This window comes from Drosophila navojoa, chromosome X (genome assembly GCF_054131105.1).
Source record: "Drosophila navojoa isolate 15081-1374.11 chromosome X, UAZ_NAV_1.0, whole genome shotgun sequence".
NCBI classification, from domain to species: Eukaryota; Metazoa; Arthropoda; class Insecta; order Diptera; family Drosophilidae; genus Drosophila; species Drosophila navojoa.
In genome coordinates, this window is record NC_142895.1 from 18,869,840 (window position 1) to 18,892,416 (window position 22,577).

A 22,577-nucleotide genomic window follows, 5' to 3' on the forward strand; every position below is an offset into this window, starting at 1 on the left:
GAACAGTTTTATAACAGCTTCAGCATTGCAACTGAAACAGTTTATTTGGATGAATGTTTTTCAAAAACATGTTTAATGTATTTGCTTGAAATGAGTTTATAAATATTGAAGCTAACTAAAGTTTCTTAAACCTGGATTTCTCTCTCTCGCTCTCACTCTCTCTCTCTCTCTCTCTCTCTCTCTCTCGCTCTCTCTCTCTCTCTCAATATATGCTCATATATCCCATACATATATCCTCTGTCGTACCTTTGGCTCGAGCTAAACGTCTACAACTGCTCGGCAATCTCTTCCAGGATCTGATCGTGCCGCTCCATGGCCGTGTACGAATTGCACCTCTCGCGCTGCAGCTCGCGCTGCCTCCGGCTGTTCAGCGACGCAGCTGTGGCAGCTGGCAGCTGCGTTGGCCTCTGCACGGGCCATGGGGTGCGGCGACGTGGGGCCATGCTCTCGGTGGCGCTCAGCTGGCTGAGAGCCGTCAGCTGGTGCCTGTGATGCCTGTTTAGGCTGCAGTCCTTCTGGGCTGGGCAGCGATCGCGCTCGTCGCGCTCCTCGCGCTCCTTGGCCGCTTGAATGCAGCTGAAGTACTTGGTCAGGCCGGTGCACATCTTGTTCGAGCTCTGCTGCAACTGTGCGTCGCATGCAGGCTGCGCGGGTGATTTATAGCTGAGCAATCGATTCGGCGACGTCTGCTGGCGACGGAGAGAGACTGGCACGAGCTGGCTAAGTGGCAGCTGTTCTTCGGCGATCTGCCGTTGGGCAGCGGCCGAGTCGACTTGGTGGCCCAGCGCTGGCCCATCTGTCCAGTCGCACACGAGCTGTCGAAGACGCAATGTGGCGTAGCATCTTGAGTCGCATTTTCCCTTGCTGGAACTGGCAGAAGCCCGAGCCGCTGGTTAGGGCCCAAAGCGTGGCCGCTACGCTCACCGTGGAGATCATGATTGAGGCAGCTCCCGAGGAGCAGCTGCAGTCGATTGCGGTGCCTCTCGATGCGTTGCCCAGCATTGACTCTGAGCCGAGCCGCCAGGCCATTTGGCGCAAGCTTATGGTACTCTAAACTGACGTTTGACGTTCTACTATGTTCTACTATACTCTACTCCTTAGCCGAACACACAGGGCGCCTACTTAATCAACTAACTCACTGGGGAAGGATGTCGCCGAACAGCCGCAGCAGAGCTCTGAGCGCTGGCTACCGTGGAGTCCTCGCCACATCACAACATCCATAATGCACATATAAGCTTACTAAAGTTGTCTGAGTTATCATCTATATAAATAACAATATATACATATGTATATCAATCATATATTTCTACATATAAAGCGATTAAAGTTATCTGAATTATTGTCAATATCTAAACAAACTAAATAAAGTTATATCAATTATTAGCGATCAACTGAAAACTGTTTCTCGTAACTTTTCATTTCTTTAATGATGACTCATTGCTGAAATGAAAATGATAATATTTATTGAGATTAATATAAACTTAAGGCAGACCTCCTCAGCCGCATGTTTGTAAAAGTCGTATTTCAAATACTAAAGACTAGAGCTTCGGTATACACATACATTCAAACAATATGTTAGAGCGTTAAATGAAACAACTCCACATTTGCCGAATTCAAGATTGAAACTGAACTGTTGTTGAAACTGAACTGTTAAAATCCTAATTCCTATATACCTAACAGAGACTCTTAAAACTACTTCCAGTCACTGGAAGGGTTTCATTTTCTTATACAATCAAGTGCACAGATGTTTACTCAAGTGTCCCTTTTTTAGATCGCTGGGCCCAGGTTCACGTTACGTTTAAATATTGGTCGCTGCAACTAAAGGGGTGACATATTTATTACTTTGTGTCGGATAACAGGTTATCGAGTCTCTATTTTTATTATGTATGCTCATGTTTGAACACAATATGATTACGTTCTGAAAGTTTCATTAAGATCGTGAGTCTAGAATTTGAATTATTCAACAAATAAATTCTCATATTATTGTCAACACTGCAGCGTAACCCAAGCGTGTGTGTGTGCGTGTGTGTGTGTGTGTGCGTGTGTATATGCGACTTATTATTGACATATCAGTTGCTCGAAGGGTGCAGAGAATCTCGTAGTCGAACAGTCTCGACTAGAGCTTTCTTACTTGTTTTATTTATTTTTTTTTTTTTTTTCATTTTTGCAAAATCCACTTTGGCTTATTATCGAATTTCAAGGGAAGATCCATTGAAAATCTCTGCGATTGCTGTGCCCTGTTTAGCACGTTAATCTATGCCATTTGGCGTTATCAAGTTATGGCCATTAGGTGGCTTAATCAGCTATTAAATTGCGTTAAGGACCCTCGCCTGAGACGTAAACCTTGCCAAAAGTCAAACTCAAACTCGCTGACGACTTCCGCTGCGTGCCACGCCTACTACTGTGCTCTATTCATCGGGAGATGCTTCATATTTTTGTGTGCGGATCCATCAATCAATGGCGGCCTCAGCTCAATGGCCACTTAAATGCCATAAAAAGCGGAAATTAATGCACTCAAAGTATTCAAATATGACAGAGGGAGAGGGAAGGGAGTGTGGGGGAGGGGGTAGCAAGCTCAAAGCTAAGCTCTGCTCTCTATATGACGGAATCAAGTCTTTAACGCTGATGGCGCTCGCGGGCCACTCGGGTGATTAATTGATGGAATTCCACGAGTGCCACGCCACCAGAAACACACGCACAAGGGGCTGGAGTTGGAGTTGGGGCTGTGGGGTTGTTTGTTAAAGCTGGTGCTTGAGGGCCTGCTTGCTGGCGTATATCCGTTATGGCCCCGTTAATGGCAAACCATTGAGCAGTTAAAAGTGCGAGATTAGCATTTCCGCCTAGTCGAAGCAGAGCCCGAAGCAGCGCGCGGCCGCCTTTGACAAGTGTTTGCCAGCCCTCGACCGAAGCGTCGCGTCGCCTCCGCCCTCACCCTACCACCCGTCCTGCTCAAGTGGCCTTTGGGCGGCCAAGGTAAGGTGTGGCACACGCCAACGACAGACCCGCCCCGCCCAGACGTGTACATATATAATATTGGCAGACATTTGGGCGCCATCAACTCAATATGGGGCACGACCAACTCCGGTGTGCCACCCCTCTTAGCCCTCCGCGCCCTATTTTGCAGTCCTTCATAAGTATTCGCCATGAATTGTATTAGCTAACGCATTATCCTTACTAACCGCAAATCGTCTGTCATTTGCTATGATTGATTGATTGCTTGATTGATTGATCGATGTAAATGCAGCAGGGCAGCCGGGCAGCCGAGAAGGAGCATGGACAGCATGTCTGGCGCCATCTGTCGAGTGTTGAGAGCAGCCCAACACAGTTGACTCTACAAATTCAACACACTAAATAGTGGGAAATTCGTTGCTGGTTTGTGTCTGTGCTGCAGCTGGTCGTTGTCCATGCTAAGCTTAGCTTAGCTTTGTATAGCTTTAACCAAAGCTTTTGCCAAAGGATTGTGCATGAAATAATAAGCTATGCGGTAATATATTTAGATAAAATTTATATGTATACATTAATAATATGAAATATTAAAACATGATTCTGTGTATTTCCCTTAACTGAGTAACTGCAGTTTTTTTTTTATAAGTTTTATGTATATTATTTTCTGTTAGCTTTTACAAGTTTCCTTGAAGAAGCTTTTGCCAGTTCAACTTTTTACCGTTCTCAATAGTTGTATATTTCAATAACGTTAAATTTGTAGTTAGACAAGGTTAAGATAGGCTAAATTAAAAGGTTTCGAAATAAGGAGTAGCTTTATTTTAAATTTATTTTTATTTCGAAACAAAAGTTGTAATTTAATTATTAAATATTTATGTATTTAATATTTTATTATTATCATTTCATTTTTAAACTTTTTTCGTATGACTTCAGTAAGTCTTAGCTAAAATTAAAATGGCTCAACATTTTTGAACTAGAATATTTTTGCATTCTCAATAGAATGTACTCCGTAGCTCTGTTTTTATACCCTGAACCCATTGAAAATGGGAAATCAGGGTATAATGGTTTTGTTAAAAGTATGTAACAGGCAGAAGGAGGCGTGGCAGACCCCACAAAGTATATATATTCTTGATCAGGGCGTCGAGCTGAGTTGATTTAGCCCTGTCCGTCTGTCTGTCCGTCCGTCCGTCCGTCCGTCCGTCCGTCCGTCCGTCCGTCCGTATGTATGAACGCGTCGATTTCAGAAGATATAAGAGCTAGAGACTTCAACTTTTTTTTAAAATGTCCGTATATATCACGCGCAGATCGAGTTTATCACTAAAAAACGATAACTCATTCCGATACTTTTTTATCGATAAAAAACCTTATCGAAGATCAGTTAAAAAATTATATCTCCTACATCTTTCAAGCTAGAGTCTCCAAATTTAAAACGTATATTAAGATACATTTTAGACAATTTCGGTTTTTGTTAAAATTTACCCCCACCCCTAAATCCATCCCCTCACCCTCATCTTTGTAAAAGTCGTATATCAAATACTAGAGACTTGTCCTTCAGTATACACATACATTTAAACATTATGATTACATTCTAAAAGTTTCATTACGATCGTACGTCTAGAAATTAAATTATTCAACAAATTAGTTATCATAATATTGCCACCACTGCAGCGCAACTCAAGCGCAATCGCCTGTATATGTGAGTGTGTGTGTATGCGTGTGTTTGTTTGTATGCGTGTGTGTGCGTGTGTTTGTTTGTATGTGTGTGTGTGTGTGTGTGTGTGTTTGCTAATTATTATTGGAATATCAGTTGCTTGTAGGGTTCAGGGGATCTCGTAGTCGAGCAGTCTCGACTAGAGCTTTCTTTCTTGTTATTTATTTATTTTTTGTTAGCTAACAGAGGATTATTTAAACCGAACCAGATATTGGCTAAAGTTTATAATAATTCGAAAATTGTATGTCAAATTTTTTGTTGGACGTTATGCGAAACATTGTTCATTAAGCGAAACTTATCCAAGGCATTTGTTAACCGAGGGTCCACTGTATATGGCTTCCACGAGAATACATGATTTCAACGCCGTTTAGGGTATAGATATATCAGTATAAATATATCAATGGTTTACACATGATTTGCGCCCTTTAAATGATTAAGAGATTTAAATGATTTACGCTATCTTCCTCACTCTCTCAGTATTCCTCTCTCTCTCTCTCTAAGTATATTTTCCCATCTCACTCATCTAATTTTCACTTTCTTTTGCAGTTAACGGAGCTGGAACAACGCGTCATCGAAGCGGAAGAGCGCGCCGAGGAAGCTGAAGATAAGGTAAGTCATTAAATGACTGACAGTTAGCAAAGCGCCCACACCCAGTCGTCTATACAAAAGGGAATGCGAGGGGAGTAGATGGGTATTAAAACAAGGGTAGCATCCTAGACTAGACAACATCCAGGCAACAGACAGCAGCATCAGCAGCCGTGCCTCATTAGAGGCCAGTTTAAAGCATTTACATGACAATGCGACCATCCTAGCCGAGGGTCACAGCTGCTGTAATACCCTGTGCTGTGCTGCTGGCCATTGGGGGGGTATATTGGCTGCCTCTATTCATGATGATTTTCTATGGATACTCAGATGTGCATCTCTATATGAGCATGTCTTAAAGGCTGTTCCTGTAGCTTATTTTCTTAGTGTTTTACAGTTTTAGAGTTACAGTTTTAGTTTAATAATTTTGGTTTCGTAGCATTCAAATTAGTTACAGATGATCAGCTGCAGAAAAGGAATGTCTGCCCCTAAACATGTTTTCTCTATTGCAAACAGTTTGAAGTGTACAGTTTTAGAGTCACTCCATTTTTGGTTCGAACTGCTCAAGAGCTATGAAAGTGCAACTGAATTATGCATTTGCTACTCACTCACTTCTTACTCACTCCTATACAGTTTGAAAGTCACTGTGCAGTAACAGTTTGAAGGTCACAGTGTTGTAAAATGACAGCTTTGCTTCATAATTTCGCACACATTTCGAGGGGCTGCTTGGCAAACACAGTTTGAGAGTCACAGCTGGCGACTTCTTTGAGAGATGTCACCATGCAGACTCAAATATCATTATAAGCTCCGTAACAGGGTATCTCAGAGTCGAGCTGCACCCGTTTTATTCGGGTTTGCGTGTTTTAGCTGGTTGCAGCTTGTTTTCGTCGTGAAGAGCGGGCCAGAGGGAGGGCGTGGCCCGCGGGCAGACAACGCCACAAACTTTTGTCACATGCGGCCAAACAAGGAACCAACTAAACCCAAGCGAACCCACCAAACACAATGCCGGACAACAAGCCAAGCAGCAAAACGTTGGCGCCAACTGTCCCCCAGACGCGGCTCGGACAATACATAAATCGACTTCCGCTCCGGAAACCGGAAATTCACATTAATGCAGCGCTGCGTGCGCTGTCCCCTAGCCCAGCCCCTCTTTGGCTTTGGCATTTCATTGAAGTTCGTGTTGTTGCATGTGTTGCTGAGCTTTGGCAAGCATCTCCCCTTGGCACACACACGCACCCACAGCCCCTACCCCCTCGTCGAGCTCTCAGTCTCAGAAAACTACCCCAAATGAATGCGAGTGCGAGCTCAGCTCGACGCGTTTTCAATATCAAATGCTCATTGTTTGCACTAACAAGTCTCGAGGGGTTTTTGGCTTTACCTACGCAATGTCCCCAGCCCCCGTCCCGTTCCGTCTCGCCCCGCCCACGCCCACGCCCTGAAACACTCGTCAAAGAGCAGGCGAAATGCAAATATTTTCCAAGTTCCAGGGCAGGTTTATCTGTCGTTTACGGCTGGCTCAACCTGGCCAAAGCAAACCCTGTCGGAAGACCAAACACACACCGCCCCCCGCCCCCATCCCCAGCCCCGTCGTCAGGCCCGGCTTTGGCTATAGCCTCACCGTTATCGTTTGCCAACCACTGTGACAAATTGAATTCTTGTTACTTTGTTTGCGCCGAGATTAAATTCATGAGCAAACACGTGGATGTTAACTAGCACCGGCTGCCTGTGGCTGCTGCTGATGGTAGGGGCACAGCCGCATAGCCCTGATTCCGGCTGCTGTTGAAACTTAAAAGGGGTTGCAACCCTTCGCTGCGACAGGCTTTAACAGGCTGTCAGAACCGTTTAAGCTGCGGCCCGAACAACGCGCTAACAGCCTGCTTACTTATGCTTCAATTAGCCATGGCTCACACTCATTACCAACTATTAGCCATGACTCGCGGCTAACGAGCTTCTTATGCTCGCTCGCTGAGTGGAATGGGAGTATATTGGCTGCCTCAAGTGCTCGCCTAGGCATGCAACATTCTGCTGAAGTCGGAGGAATATAGATACTTATATATGTGGCCCCCAAAGAGCGCAGCGATCATCAAGTCTTCCACTTAATTGAATATTCTCTTCCATAAATGTATTCTTATAGTAGTATTAGGAAGTCGACAGTATTAAGGAAGGGGCTCTTTAATTTAATTCAATTTACTATAATACTCAACCTATTCGAGGTCTTTTATTTTAAGAGTCTAACAATATTTGACTTTAAATAATCCAAAGTGATTCTAAGCTCTTAATCCATGTCAACATCATGTTCCAATTTCAAATTCCTAAGTCAACATCTCTTCTCTTTACCTTCATTCGACTGCATTCGGAATTCCGATTCCGAGTGCAACTTGTTATAAAGGGAAGCGCACTCAAGTTTACTTACATTTAATATAATACTTCAACCATTTACGGACTTTTTTTGCAAGAGCCTTGTTCTGAAACTCATCTAAGTTGATTTTATTTAAAGTAATCCAAACTGATTCTAAACTAAGAGTTTACATTACTCTTAGCTCTATCTAAATAAAATTTACATGTTATTACATTTTCAATTCAATTCAATTACTCCATTGGGAACCATTGGGTAAGGTTCTTAAATTTAATTAAATTTAGTATAATACTCAACCAATTTCACGACTTGTGTATTAAGACTCTTGTTCTATCAGTTAACCAAGATAATTATACTTACTTAATCCAAACTTTAAGCTTTTTACCATACCATTCTCTTAGTCCTATCAAAATAAATGCAACATGTTTCACTTAACAAAACCTCAACTCAAATCTTTCCCCTTTACCCACCATTCTCGTTCATTTCCGCCTACTTCTCGCACCTTTGGTCGTATGCATCGAAATAAATTATGCATTGCCAAGCGAGCGTATTAGCATAACACATGCTGGAACATGCCCCAACGCGGGGCAATTAGACACTTGCCCTTGAGTGGGTGTGCGGCCGGCAGCAGGTAGGTCGGGGTGTGCAGGTGTTGGGGGCGTGGGTGGTGTCAGTCTTTAAAATGCATTTAAAGTTGCTTCAATTTGCGCTGCATACGCGTAGGCGCACATGGCACACATTGGCCAGTGTTGAATAACGCGCGCGTTGCGACCAAAACACAATGAATGGCGCGCGCGTGCGTGCGTATGGCAAACAAAACAAAAACGCAAATTGCATGTCAAACAGTGCAGCCGCACAGTGCCGCTCAAACTGTAAGCGCAATTTCGGTGGTGGCTTCGCCTCAAGCTTGACAGCAGCTGCTACAAAATAAGAGAGAGAGAGAGAGAGCGCGCGCTAGTGAGAGCAACTGGCAGAGAAGAGAGCGCACTGCGAGCGAGAGTGGTATTTGTGTGTGTGTGTGTGTAATTGTTTTTTATGACTGCAATCAAGCAACATTTTGTCGAGCGACTGCAGCGAGAGTTTTATCCTTTAGGCAGCGACTTTGTAGTTGCCAGCTGCATGCAGAGGGCAGCGCAGTGCAGCCCATCGAGCGTGGAGAGCAGGAGCGAAGGAGCGAAGGAGCGAAGGAGAGCAGTGAGGCGGCGAGCGGGCATTAACGGAGGCGTCGCGTCGTCAGGAATCAAAAGAAAGCCAAAAGTGAAACAACCACCGAAAAAAAAGCTGACTGACTGACTGACTGAGAGAACGTGAACGTAAACGTGAGCACGAACGAGAAGGAGAACGAGAACGAGAACGAGACCGAGCATGAGAATGAGAACGAATGCAGGAAAGCAAGCGGCCCACTAAAGCAGCGTAACAAAGAGCACAGCGCAAAAGTTGTGCAAAAGAAGACTTGTAGCTGCTCCGACGCTGCTGCACAGGCTGTGTTTTATTATTTTCCGTTCCATTTGTTTAAACAATTTTACCCAAGCGGCTGCAACAAGGCGCATTAACTAGCAGTGCCAACGGCAACAACAATATCAACTACAACAACAACAATATCAACCGAAACGACGGCTGTATAACAAACAAAAAAAAAAAAAAAAAGAAGAAAGGAAGTGAGAAATATTTGGTGCATAGCAAAAGGCGCGCGGGGTGGCAACAAACGGCCCAAATACATAACTGTTCATAACTGAGTGGCAACTTCAAGGCAAAAACAAAAAAAAAGAATTAACAAAAACCAAAAGGCAAAAATTAATATCTATAACATTTGGCTGAAGTGAGTGAAAAGTGTTAAATAAAATCGAAGCGACAATTTGGCATTGATAAATGCATATATGCATGTGTGTGTATATATGTGAGTGCATGTGTGTGTGTGCGATGACAGGCAAATGTGCTAAATGTTGTAAATTATAGGCCAAATTTTGCATTGCGCAAAAATATACACAAACTGACAAACGCACACACACACAGACGCACACACACAAAACGGCCATTCACATCTACAACGTGCATGTGCGTGCGTGTGTGTGCTGGTGTGTGCGTGCGAGCGAGTGAGTGCCACCCTACGCTGTGTATTGGCGCGCGAGGCAAAGAGAGAGAGAGAGGCAGCCAGAGAGCGGGGCAGAGCAGCCAGAGCGCGAATGCAGGAAGAGAGCGCGCCTGCTGGACGTCGTGAGAGCGCGCGCACATGTCAATGACAGACAGCTGACTGGCGAAGCTACAAAGCGAAAATGAAAATAATCATAAAGGCGAAAAACGAAGCAAATAGGAAGAGCAGCACATAGCAAAGGAGACAACAATAAAAGAAAAGCGTAAATGTAAATTGTGCATAAACTATAAAAAAGAAGATAAACACAGGGAAAATAATTGGGGCACAGGAGAGCAGCGAGCACCAGAGCTGGGATAACGGACAGCAACAACAACAACAGCAACAGCAACAACGAACGAACGCATCTAAAACACACGCAAACATATCAAAATAGACACACATACGCAGGAAACGTCCATTTACAACAACACAAACATGCATAGGCTGATAATAGAGAACTAATTACAATAAGATACAAACAACGAAAAAGCAACAACAACAACAACAACAACAAAGACAAAGACTAAAGCAAAAGCAAAGCGGAACTGTCTGCCTCTGTCTGCCGCTTGCACGCTGGCTGCTGCCGCTGCTGCTGCTGCGCCTGCTGTTGCTCTCAGCGTTGCCAGCAGCAGGGCTCATCGCTTTCGGGCATTGCCAGACTCGAATGCCGCTACAGCTGCAACAAGCGCACCAAAAACAACAGCAACAGCCACTGCAATCGCAACTACTATAGCCACAACTACAATTGGAATCACAGTTACAACTACGGCGAATTCGCTATTAACCCATAGGCTGAGCAGTGTCATAAAATGTTGCTCTGCCGCCGCGTGGCTGCAAAGCGTCGCCGGTGTTGCGTTTGCTGCCGCCACAAACAAAGAAAATGTGTCCAGCGGCAGCTCCACTAGCTGCAGCATCCAGTTAGCCAAGCCCCCAACCTTCCGCCCACCCGCTTTGGCAGCCAACGAATAACATAATAAAAACAATAACAGCAACAACAACAGCAACAACGATTAAAAGACTTCAAAACGTGCAACGAACCAGTTTTATGAATGGATAACTATCGAAAGAAGGTAAGCGACCCGATTTACAGGCTTCTCTATATAACTGGAGCTGTGCTTGAAGCTGTCAACTTCAAATCTCTAAATATGTATTAACAAAGAGATATTGAAAATCGTATTATGTGCTTCTATTATATAGTTTATCTTATATTAAATTTTAACACATCTAGATCAACTTTCATTGAATATTACGCTACAAGAGAGTATTACATTAAAGGCTACAAAAGAAAAGTCTAATCCAGTTGGATGTGCTCATATTAGTGGGTGTATAATATTGTAAAATATTGTGCTCAAAGTCCTAAATCCATATATCAACATATCTACTTCCCTAAGCTTTAATTGAATATTATTCAGCCAACAGTTAGAGGGAGGTAATACTGTAGTCATAAGAAACACAAATTTTGAATGCCAATAATATATAATTCTAAATTCAATTTTAATTGAATATTATTCCGTTATTCGGGCTGTATGTGCTCATATTAGCCAGGTATTACTGCAGTTCTTTAGTCTTCATCTAGACCTATTTTCCCCCGATCAACTTAAATCGGCTATGCAGATTGTCACAGTTCATCAGCTATCGCTCATATACATATATCCATCTACACTCAAATTATGGCAATAATTTAGCTATATTACTACATAGAAGAAGAAGAGCATGTCTCTTCGGATCAGCTATAATTAGCGTAGATCCTAAAACCAAATGACTTTCAAAACATATTCAAAATTCTCGATGCTCTGCTTTGAGCATGTCTAGAACTCGATTGGGCAACATCCAATTGGAACGCCGCCCACCTGACTGCGACTACCTATGCGTTGCATAAACTGACATGCAGCACCGCTGCTCGCCTCCTCCTGCTCTCTCTCTCTCTCTCTTTTTCTGTGAAGAAAACCGCATAACAAATTTATATTAATTTTATGAATCTTACATATGAGTTGCCTAAAATTAGAGCTGCCTGCCATATATCTCTTCAAAATGTATATATCCCTCTCTCCCTTTCTCCCTCTCTCTCTCTCCCTGCCTATCTATCTCTATATATATCGAAATTTATGTCGCATTTCAAAATCGCTCAGCCGTGAGGCGCATAATTTATGACTTGCCTCCTATCGTCTGCCCCTTTCACCCCTTCCAACCCCTTCAGCCCCACTCAACTCCAACTACTTGCCTGCATATGGAATTCAATTAAAAATTTCGCATTTCGTGTTTGAACTTTTAACCTTTTCGCTGGGCAAGGGGAGAGGGAATTGGGTCAATCTGTTGATGGGATTTTTCAATTATTTAGCCACTTATCTGTGCGTCGTCATCTCCTGCTTTGTTATTGCAGCACCGCCTGCCCCGCCCCCGCCCTCGCTGCCGTTCTCCCTGCTTGTGTGTGGCACAAACACTGCAAAATCAATTAGCGCTCAACGTGGGCGCCACAACAGCAACAACCAACGGCAACAGCAACAGCAACAGCAACAGCCAACGGCAGCCAGTTGCAGCGCGTTGATTGATTGCCTCTGCCTGACGATTGAATGCAGCCGCTTTCCAGTTGCATTCGCTGCTTGGACACGTGCCAATCTCTAGAGATGCCTCCAAGTGCAGCTCTCGCCGCATCTCTCCACCGCTCTCCCCCGTAGCAACAAATCTCTTCGTCCCTCCATCTCCCCCCATCGTCCCATCTCTCCACACAATTGGCCTCACTTCAAAACAGTGGCCATTTATCTCTTAGTAAACAAAGCGCACAGATGATTAGACGGAGACTGAGACACAGGCAGAGCCAGAGCCAGAGCCAGAGACCGGGACAGACGGACAGCTACATGCAGTTACAGTTATGCGAGTGCGAGTTATGCTTGGCACCGTCTCTTACTGAGCTGCTGACTCTTCCTGCTATGTGGGCCAATCGCTGATTGCATTTGCCGTTCGACTCGAATCGACTTGAGTCGACTCACTAATGCAGTCGAACTTGGCTTTCAGTTGCCCTTCCCTTGTCTGGGGAGGTTTGGCAAACGCAGGCAATGTGACGCGAGCAGGAAATGAATAATATATGAAATAAAAAAATAATAATAAACAAACGACTGAAATATGCATTAAACAAATAAAAAAAATAACAAATTTAATAATAATAATAATGATAATTTAATTACTTCTGAATACATGTATAAAATATATTGAAAAAAAAAAAATAATAATAATAAAAAAAATATATATATATATATATGTATATATAATATAAATAAAAATGATTTAGCAAAGACATATATAATATTTAAAATTTTTCAAATATTATATGAATAATATGTTCATCACAGTGCATTTGCAGATACTTTTTTAAAAAGAAATCCCTTTGTGCTAAAATATATTAATATATATTATTAATAATATAATAAATATAAAAGTAATGAATGTATAAATATATATTTATATATATATGATTTCATATATTAATATATATATATTTTATATATTAATATATGATATATTAATTGTTAAATATGTGGATTATGAGAATTGTATATAAATATGTGTATAAATAATTTTAATGAAATATACTCTTGGCAATTCGCACTTAAAGCTAATTTGTATGAAATGAATAACAATGAAATAGAATATATTAATATATACATAAATAATTTATTAATATATACACATGTCTGTATGTATATAAAGTTCAATTAATTGAAGTTCTATCAATATGCTTATCGCATTGAATTTCCATTAATATAATATAATATATATATAATAAAATAAGATAAACACATCTAGGGTATTCATAGACTACGTTGATCCATTCAATTTCCAATACTCGTTCTGTTTTTTTTTTTTTTTTTCACAATGATTATGCACAAAAGTTCATAGAATAAAGAGAAAAGCCAAGCGCGTTGGTGTTTGCCTCTTTTTGCTGTTGCTTGTTGTTGTTGTTTATTGTTGCTTCAGTTGAATTAATGATGCATGCATCCGTCATCAGAGTGCAGTGCAGACGATGACGTTGACGTTGACGTGGACGTTGATGTTGACGTTAGCGCTGGTGCTGGCACTGGCGCTGACGTCGACAGAGACGTCGGCAATGCTGGCGGCGCCACTTTCGCTTGAAGCCGCCTCCGCAGCGGCCGCCCACTCGCAGTCGTCGACTGCGCTGCCGCGGCTGTTGCACATTTGAAAAATGTAATGCGTTTTATGCGTTGCATTTTGTCCATCTCTCTCTCTCTCTCTCACACACACACACACTCTCGCTCTGTCTCTGTTTTACTTAGGCTGGCTCTGTCTCTCTCGATTTAAGTGGACTTTTTGTTGTTGGCGTTTTCTTTATTTAAAAGTCATCAGCGAGTCGACGACGACATCATTTGGCGCGCCGCAGTGCGCTTTGTTGGCTCCGCTCGGCATTAATATGCATTTAAAAATAGCGCCCCATAGCGCTCCATGCAACAGTTGCCGCATGTGAATGATGTGCCGCGGCGCTCTGGCAGATACTTGGATGCAGCCCGCTTCTGAGTTATGGCCAAGATGCGTTATTCCATAGCCAAATATGAATTTAAGCAGTTAGTTATTGGAAAGCAACTGCACGTCAGCAGCAGGAGCAGCGATAGAGGCCGGCAATGGAGGCAACGCAGGCAACAGCAGGAGTGGCAGCAGCGCGACGCAAGTGGCTCTTGTGGCAGCTTTAACGCTAGGGGTAGTCTGTAATCTTGGCTGCCAGCCAGTCTAGTCGGGGCGTATCACACTTAGACGCCCGTGCAGAGGATGTGCTTTGACTTCACTCGATACTCTTTTTTTAAATGCCATTTTCATTGGCTTTTCCATTTGAGTGGAAAACTTGTGAGCTGGCGAATCAAAAGATAAATGACCCGCACCTCAAATATATATCAATTGGAATTTATTATATGCATTGAGTGCTTGAATTTCTTTCAGGTCTTATATTAAAAATTCAAGAACCTATTGACCTCTTATACAACTCTGGATATTGATTTGTTTGAAGCCTAAAAGTTATTCCATTGCTTCAGTATATTAAAAAAAAAAAAAAAGGAAATTCATATATGAATTTTGCTATATTAATATGCTTTATTTTCAGCATTACATGCATGCAGTAAATTAATATGAAATATTAGTGTATTGCCATTTCGACTGCTTAAACACACATTGACTTTGTTTTTATGGTTTCTGTTGTTGTTCTGCTGCTGCTGCTTGTTGTTTGTTGTTTGTTGTTGGACGCGTCTAGCCAATAATCTTCATGCTGGCTGGCGCTCTGATGGATGTCGAGGACGACAATGAAACTGAGTCATCTCGCATCTCATATGGCGCCCAGCAGCATCAGCAGCAACAGCAGCAACTGCCAGCCAGCCGGCTACTGTTTTGTTGTTTTTTAATCAGGCAAATTGTTGACACCAACCGCAAACAATCAGCTAAAGAGCTTCCAGTGGCACATGCTACATGGAGATGGACATGCATATATTTTATGCTTGGAGCCAGCTTGAAGGGAGCCAAAATATTTGGCTAACGGCAAACTTCTCTAGTGAAGTGGTTGAGAGAGGGTGAGGTAGAGGTAGTGGTGGAGGGGGAGGTGGAGGGGGAGAGAGTGAGATAAATTGTGCGGTGGAGCTGCTGTTCTCAATGTTGTTCCGACACATAATCTGACAACTGACATGCATCTAAGCCAGCACACGCCCGCACCACCCGCACCACCCGCACCACCCGCACCACCCGTACCAACCGTGACTCCACATTTTGCTCCTGCTGCCACGCATCACTCTATTTGATGCTGTTTCTCACATGACACGCACTTTTGGCCGGAAGGATGGCAGAGTGACTGATGTTGGGTCTGCTCTCGTGCTCAGCCGCTCAAGGAGCATCGCTCCAAAACTTGGCGAAGGTCATTGACACCAGTCGGCAGCAAAGGAAGCCACAAAGTGCTCAATGCTCGGCCACCTCGTGTAGCATAGGGATTCGCTCGATCGATTGAGTCTATTTGAGAGAATTGTCTATAAATATTATCTATTATATTATGAATATTACAATATATAGGGCTGTCCTTTAAATGCTTTAAGAGCTAGCGTTAGCTATGTCATTTCTGCGTGAGTCATTTGGCATGAAACCAGCCCTGGGGAGGAGGCGGGCCGGTGAGGGCTCGGAATTACGCATTCCTTGGCCATAAATTCCATTTGAGCTATGTGCCGCACAGACCATTAAAATCGGGAAGCAGGGCCAGCAAACCAGACGCATTGAGAGCCAGGCCGATAACTGATAACCCATTGATTTATAAATTTCCCTTATTTTATATTGATGTTTCAGTTGGTCTATAGGATAGTATGTGCTTATTATTTATTTATTTATTTATTTATGCGCTACTTGGCATATATTTATGTGTGTGTATGTGTGTGTGTGTATGTGTGTGATATATGACATATATTGCAAGATGAATTACCTCCCCAAAAATAAAGCACACACACACACGCACACATACGCACTTGGTAAATGGTTCGTTTCGCTAAAACTTCCCTCGCTCAGCTGTCTCTCGACTCACACACGATTTATAAAAACACATACACACATATATGTATGTGTATATGTATACACCCAAGCATAGCAAACGAATTTCCCACCTCCACACGCGAAAATTTCCCTCGCACTCGCTCTGGGTACTTGCCGCCTGCTGCTGGCTTGCTTGGTGGCTGCTCTTGGCCTGGCAGCCGGTTGGTTCAGTGCTTCACAGTTGCTCGACTCGTGCGGGTCGCTGGACGGCGTTTGCAGCACATCTAACGGTACTCATTGTTGAACAGTCCGAATCGCGGCATTGATGGTTGTTGCATCGCGAGTGTTGTGCTTCAGTGTTTGTTAATTGTTGAATTTAAATATAGTTTAAGTTCGATTTATTTATATTTTTTTTTTAATATTTCTTGCAAATAAGAAACAGTTTTGCAGTTCTTTTGTGAAACCCTGGCAAAAAGGGTAGCCTATGATAAACAACCCTCAACAGTTGCAGCGGCAGCAGCAGCAGCAACAGAACTCGCGATCGGCGACCGCCTACCCTTCTCTCCGCCCACCACCAAACCGGTTTACTCACCAAATAGTTTGGCCACGCGAATTATTATTATCGTGCGACGTAACGCCAGCTGGATAAAACAACCCCCAACCCTTATGGCACATTAAGCCAATGAACCTCTGATCTAATAAGATTCGTCATTCGCGTGTGCGTTTTGTTTTTTTGTTGTTCTTGTTGTTTTTGTTTGTGTTTGTGTTCTACGAGCACTAAGCACCAACACTACTCGAATCGTGTGAAAAGTGTATGAGAAAATCATAGAAAATGGCAACTGTTTTCCTGCAACCGGGCAAACGCACAAAATGCCCGAAATGTACGTAAGATTTAGTCGAAACTCTCTAACGATTTAATAATAAATATAAAATGATGTTTAGATAAGTCCAAATTGAATCCTGTATACTTGGGGATTTTATACTCTTAATGGGAAAATAGGGGACTTATAGCGGACTTCTCTAAATATATTCGCTGTTTATACTAATATGATATATGTATGTAAATATAGTTAATCTGTATGAATCTGCTTAGTTTATATATAGGCAAGTCTGTCTGTGCATTGGTCTGTTTAGAGACATCTCTTAAGGCTAGCTTAGACTTTTTTGACAATTTTCGTCAAAAATGTTCCTTAAGATCAGCTCACAAATGAAGTGAGCCCAATTTGCAACAGTTTATCAGAAAAGCTGTGGATAGACTCAGCTTTTGCGACCTGCTTGAGCTTACGAAGCGCCTCTTAAACATCGCGATCTCTTGGTCTGAAGTCGCGTTTGGTGCTATACCATAAAAATCTAATATTTATGAGCAGTAGAGACAAAGAAGTTGGAATCAAGAAACTTGCCAAGTACAAGTAAGAAAAAAAAGAAAGGAAAAATAAAAAAAAAAAAAGAACAAGAGCAAATGAAAAGGGAAAAATGCTTTTAATTGCTTACAACTTTTCGTCTGTCTGTCTTGAATGTTGTGTGTGTGTGTGCGTGCTTGCCTGTCTATGTGTCTTGTTTGTTGCACAAGTTTTTACACAACGTCGAACGCATCGCTGAGCTTCTCCAAGGCGACTTTGAATGAAGTTGTCTTTGCTGTTATTGTCATATTTGGGCGAGGGAAGGAATGGGGCTTGTCGCTTCACGCTTAATTGGTTAGCGACATCGAAAAGGTCACGTTTATGAGCTCTGATCAAAAACTTGCCCTTTACAATTGAAAGTTGTGTTCAAAGCTGAAGTGAAGCTGTATACAGCTCATAGTTATAATTAGAGACAAATGGGAGTTGTCGAGGAAGCACTTTAGGAAAATATAAATAGTTGAAATGAAAATTGTTGTGCATATAGCAAAAGAATTCGGAATTCGTTTCCTGCATTTTCTTTAGCTAGCTTCAGAAGATATTAGATTTAATTTGATATGAATCAATAAAAATTCTCAAATATTTGCTCGACTTTAGTTTAAAGCCGATTCCCATTGACAGATGGCGCCACTTAAAGCTGTTTAATGTTTCAAGAATTCTCTCTGTATTGCAAGACGGAGCTACCTCACTAGCTAACCGTTCCACTCGCTCGCCCGGTCGCCTCCTGCTCTCAGATTTACACTTGAATGCACTTTTGTCATTTGCCCAGGCAACATTTGCACAAAAGCCCTTTTTTTGTAAGTTAAAAAACAAAAACAGAAGCAACAAAAAATATTGAAGTTGAGTAAAAGCGAAAACAAAGTGCACTTTGAAGCGGAGCTGGCGTTCGGCCAGACGCTGTGCTTTGTGCAGCTTGTGGGGTTTCTCCGCCTAATTAAAAGTGGGCGGGGCCGAGCGCAGTTCCCCATCCAAGGCGGGCAGGGGCAGCCCATTGTATTGGCTGCTCCTGCTCGATCAGTGGAAGTGGCTGCAGCGCGTCTTCAGATGTAATTTCAGTGAACAGTGCGACAACTGCTGCACCACTCGAGCGTAAAAACAGCGCGCTCGCACCACCACCGCCAGGAAAGGGGCTGTCAATCGAGGCGTGGCGCATGCCACCCACTGTCAGAAGCAGTTGGCGCAGCTGCCACAGACTTTGGGGCGCCAAGCGACAGAGAGGGCGCGTCCGTTCGAAAGAGAAAAATTATTGAAAAGCATTTTTCCCGTCATTTTCCCGTTACTTGTCCACTTTTCATGGGTTCCATGTACATATATATATATTTTTATATTTTTTTTGTCGCGCATTTGTCGGCATTTCTGTGTTTGGTCGACCTCCCCGCCAGACACAATGCCCCTTCCCCGGGCGCTGCCCTCAGCCGGGCACATTGTTTGCCTTTTGACGCTCAACAATGTGCCCGAAGATACTTGAGCTGAGTGTACTTTATACATCGCCTTCTTAAGATACTATCGAGTTGGCAAATCTCAAATGCAAAGCGTATTCCCAGCCGATGTCTGCCTGCCAAGTTCCGCGCATTAGCCAACACACTTTAAAGCCAACTTGCCAGCTTCATGCAGTCCTGAAATGAATATGCGGCTAGCAGGGCCGCCCAGTGGAATGGGGAGTGTTCAAAACTTTTATCAACAGCGAAACTTTTGTTTTAGTTTATTGTCTGGCAAAAGGCGCAGCAAAGTTTTTCTCCTGCTCGGTCTCGGTTCCTTCTTTTAACTCGCTGAAAACTGATTAAGTTAAGCTGATTATAAATGGGCGTCTGAATGGGCGTGCCAGCCGTCGAGTCGGCTGCTGCCAAATCACTTGAGATGCATTGAACAATCTACGTTCGTAGGCTAATCGATTGTGTGTATGGAAAGTATAAGTAGGCAATCGACTCGATCCAATCTGTAGTTAAATTTGGCTCTAATATTACTATAATGGCAATGACAATGACAATGACAATGACAATGACAATGACAATGACAATGACAATGACAATGACAATGACAATGACAATGACAATGACAATGACAATGACAATGACAATGACAATGACAATGACAATGACAATGACAATGACAATGACAATGACAATGACAATGACAATGACAATGACAATGACAATGACAATGACAATGACAATGACAATGACAATGACAATGACAATGACAATGACAATGACAATGACAATGACAATGACAATGACAATGACAATGACAATGACAATGACAATGACAATGACAATGACAATGACAATGACAATGACAATGACAATGACAATGACAATCATACTGTTAGTCTACTCTAAATCACAATTCACTCTAATTATCATAATAATGACTGTAGCATTAGCAATGATAATGATGGTTGAATGCACGAAAATAATGGAGACAAATTTAAAAAAATTGTTAAATGAAATTTAAATACGATTTAAGATGGTATTTAATTTTAAATGCGCCCCAAAGTATGCAGCACTCTGCTCAAAATGACACACGTCAAGAGTGGCGACGCGGCAGGCGCAACACTCGACTGACGAGTGCCACTTGTGATGGAAGCAAGCAGCAGCAGAAGAGAATGTGGCAGGCAGCCGTCAGGAGCAGCAGCTACCACAATTACAGACGGCGACCGTGGCAACGTCCGCGAGATTTTTAATTGTTGCAAGCAGGAGACGCGTCGACGACGCTACGCGACGACAGAGAGAGAGAGAGAGAGAGAGAGAGAGAAAGGTGCCAAGGCGTGTGGGGGCGTGGCTGGTTGAAAATAGAGTTGCGTGGCAGCCACAGCCGCAGCCACGTCGCAAATAATTTGCAACAAGCACATTTTCAATTTCAAAGCTGCCAAAACATGCAGCAAATATTGACATTGACTGTAATGGAAAAATCATCCGGCAGACAACGGCGACGACACTGCCACAAGGAGCTGCAACACCAGCAGCAGCAGCAGCAGCAGGAGCAGCAAAACAAATGAATAGATGCGACGCTGCTGCTCAGATGTGCTCTAAACTTGTATTAAATTAAAATTTCTACGAATCAACGGCAACGTTTAAAGGCGCAACGGAAGCTGCTGCCGGCAGCCTGCAGCAGCTAAGTGGCAGCAACAGCGGCTGTTGTGGCAGCAACTACCCCAGACTAAGCGACGATGCGTCGCGTGCCAACGCTGCTTTGGGGGGGCGAAAGAGATGCCCCAGCTGAACGCAGTGTGGGACTGGGAAAAATGGGAGTCAACAATATTTTATGGAGTGTTGTCTAGAGTGGCTCCCGCTCCCGTTGCTCCCGTTGCTGCTGCTGCTGCTGCTGCTGCCACTTTGTTGACTATAAATAACAATGGAATCATGACTCGAAATTAAACGTCGAAAATGTGGCATGACAAGCAGTGAGGGGAGTGCCCAGAGTGGAGCGTGGAGCGTGGAGCGTGGAGCGTGCAGCGTGCAGCATGCTGCTATTTGCTGTCGGCTGTGCGGGGGTTGTCGGCGGCTGTTTGCTCAAGAAGTCAAAGCGACACAAGAAACGCAAATAAAAGCGGGGCACATAGACATGCATATGTGAGATGCCCAAAGATGATGTGCAGCGAGAGCAAAGTGGATTGCCCAGCCCCCCAGAGGGAGAGAGCTCTTAACAGAACTCGACATGTTGCGGCACATTTGTGTGAGATGTATTCACAAATTGCCAAACGGCGCCATCAATTTGTACACACAATAAAATGACACAATTCTAACGAAAAAACCGAAGGAGAGGGAGACGCAGAGCCAGAGAGAGAAAGAGCGAGAGAGAGAGAGAGAGAGAGTAATAGAGATAGCGAACGCCTAATGCAGCTCATCTCAAGTAATGTCTAAACAGCTGCCTAGATAAACAAATAAGCTAGGATTTGCTGTCATGCAGAGTCAATTAATCGACAGAGAAAAAAAAACCACACGAGAGAGGGAAGGAAAATGAAGGAACAAGAGGGAAAAGAAGGAAAAACAGGGTAATGGAGGGAACAAAAAGGAAAAAAGAGAGACTGAAGAAAGAAATAAGTAGATATACAAGTAAAGAGGGTGTTGTAATCTAATGCCCATGTATTCCCACTTATTCATCTAATATCCAATAGAGAATAGTAGAGAATAGTAGTAGGGAGAGACAAATCGGAGCAACTGTTATATGATATATGGCATCTATACGAGTATGCTTATTACTAACAATAAGTGAAGTATTAATCACATGTGTAGCTGGATAATTTGCCAAGGACAAGAATTTGTGACGAATTAACTTGAAGTAAAAAGCGAACTAGATTTCAGATCGGATATCATTTATCCAGTATATTTTATACGTATAACACAATACTTTCATTCAATAAAAAAATTCCCTTGAACAACATGAAGCTTGCATTATTCCATCCAAGGTGAATCGATTCGCTTTGCAGTCGTAGCTTCTACTCCAGTTTCATGCTACATTTCAGACTCTCTCAAATGTGTGTAAATAAATTTCAACTAGAGCTGTCTACGTACCACTTCAATCCCGCGTGTAGCTGAGCCCGAGTGTGGCGCCATCTAGCGTCCATATTAGCGCTCATTACAAATTAATTAATCATGTGCTATGACAGCAATTTAAATGTGAATAGAGTCGCCGTGCCCGCACATAATTCGCATACCCCGCAACTGAGTCACCGCAGAGGGACGCACTATGCCAGCTCGTGCTCTATCAAAGCACCCCCAGCCCCGTCTGACGCACCCCTGGTTACCCAGTATGATGCCCAAGCTCCCTCTGGCCTTCCGCTTACACACATTTTCCATAAAAAGTCACTTGCTGGGCGCCCAGTGGAGCGACCGAGCATTATGGCCCGTTGTCGTTAGTCATCTGCCGCTAGTAACACCATGGCCCTGCCTCCCCCGCCATCGGCTGGCAGTCAACCCTTCGGGCGGACACAACCTACGCCACTTAATTGCGTCT

At 43.2% G+C, this 22,577-nt stretch overlaps 1 protein-coding gene and 1 long non-coding RNA gene across 13 annotated transcripts in view; both read left to right on the forward strand.

The window, feature by feature from the left end:
• The window catches only part of LOC108657281 (uncharacterized protein CG43867), a 133,411-nt gene that overhangs the window by 95,495 nt on the left and 15,339 nt on the right, over positions 1-22,577 (forward strand). For 10 of the 12 annotated variants that reach the window (XM_089264854.1, XM_089264856.1, XM_089264855.1 and 7 more), the window contains one exon: positions 5,201-5,263. In XM_089264854.1, coding sequence (XP_089120980.1) covers positions 5,201-5,263 — 63 coding nt within the window. Of the gene's footprint in view, positions 1-5,200; positions 5,264-8,802; positions 10,794-16,454; positions 17,106-22,577 lie in introns of those variants that run through there. The other 2 variants (XM_089264865.1, XM_089264866.1) reach the window with 2 other exon arrangements.
• Positions 780-1,272, forward strand: LOC149090686 (uncharacterized). Its single transcript, XR_016197435.1, has 2 exons — positions 780-1,045; positions 1,102-1,272. It is a non-coding gene; the product is annotated as an uncharacterized LOC149090686 (long non-coding RNA).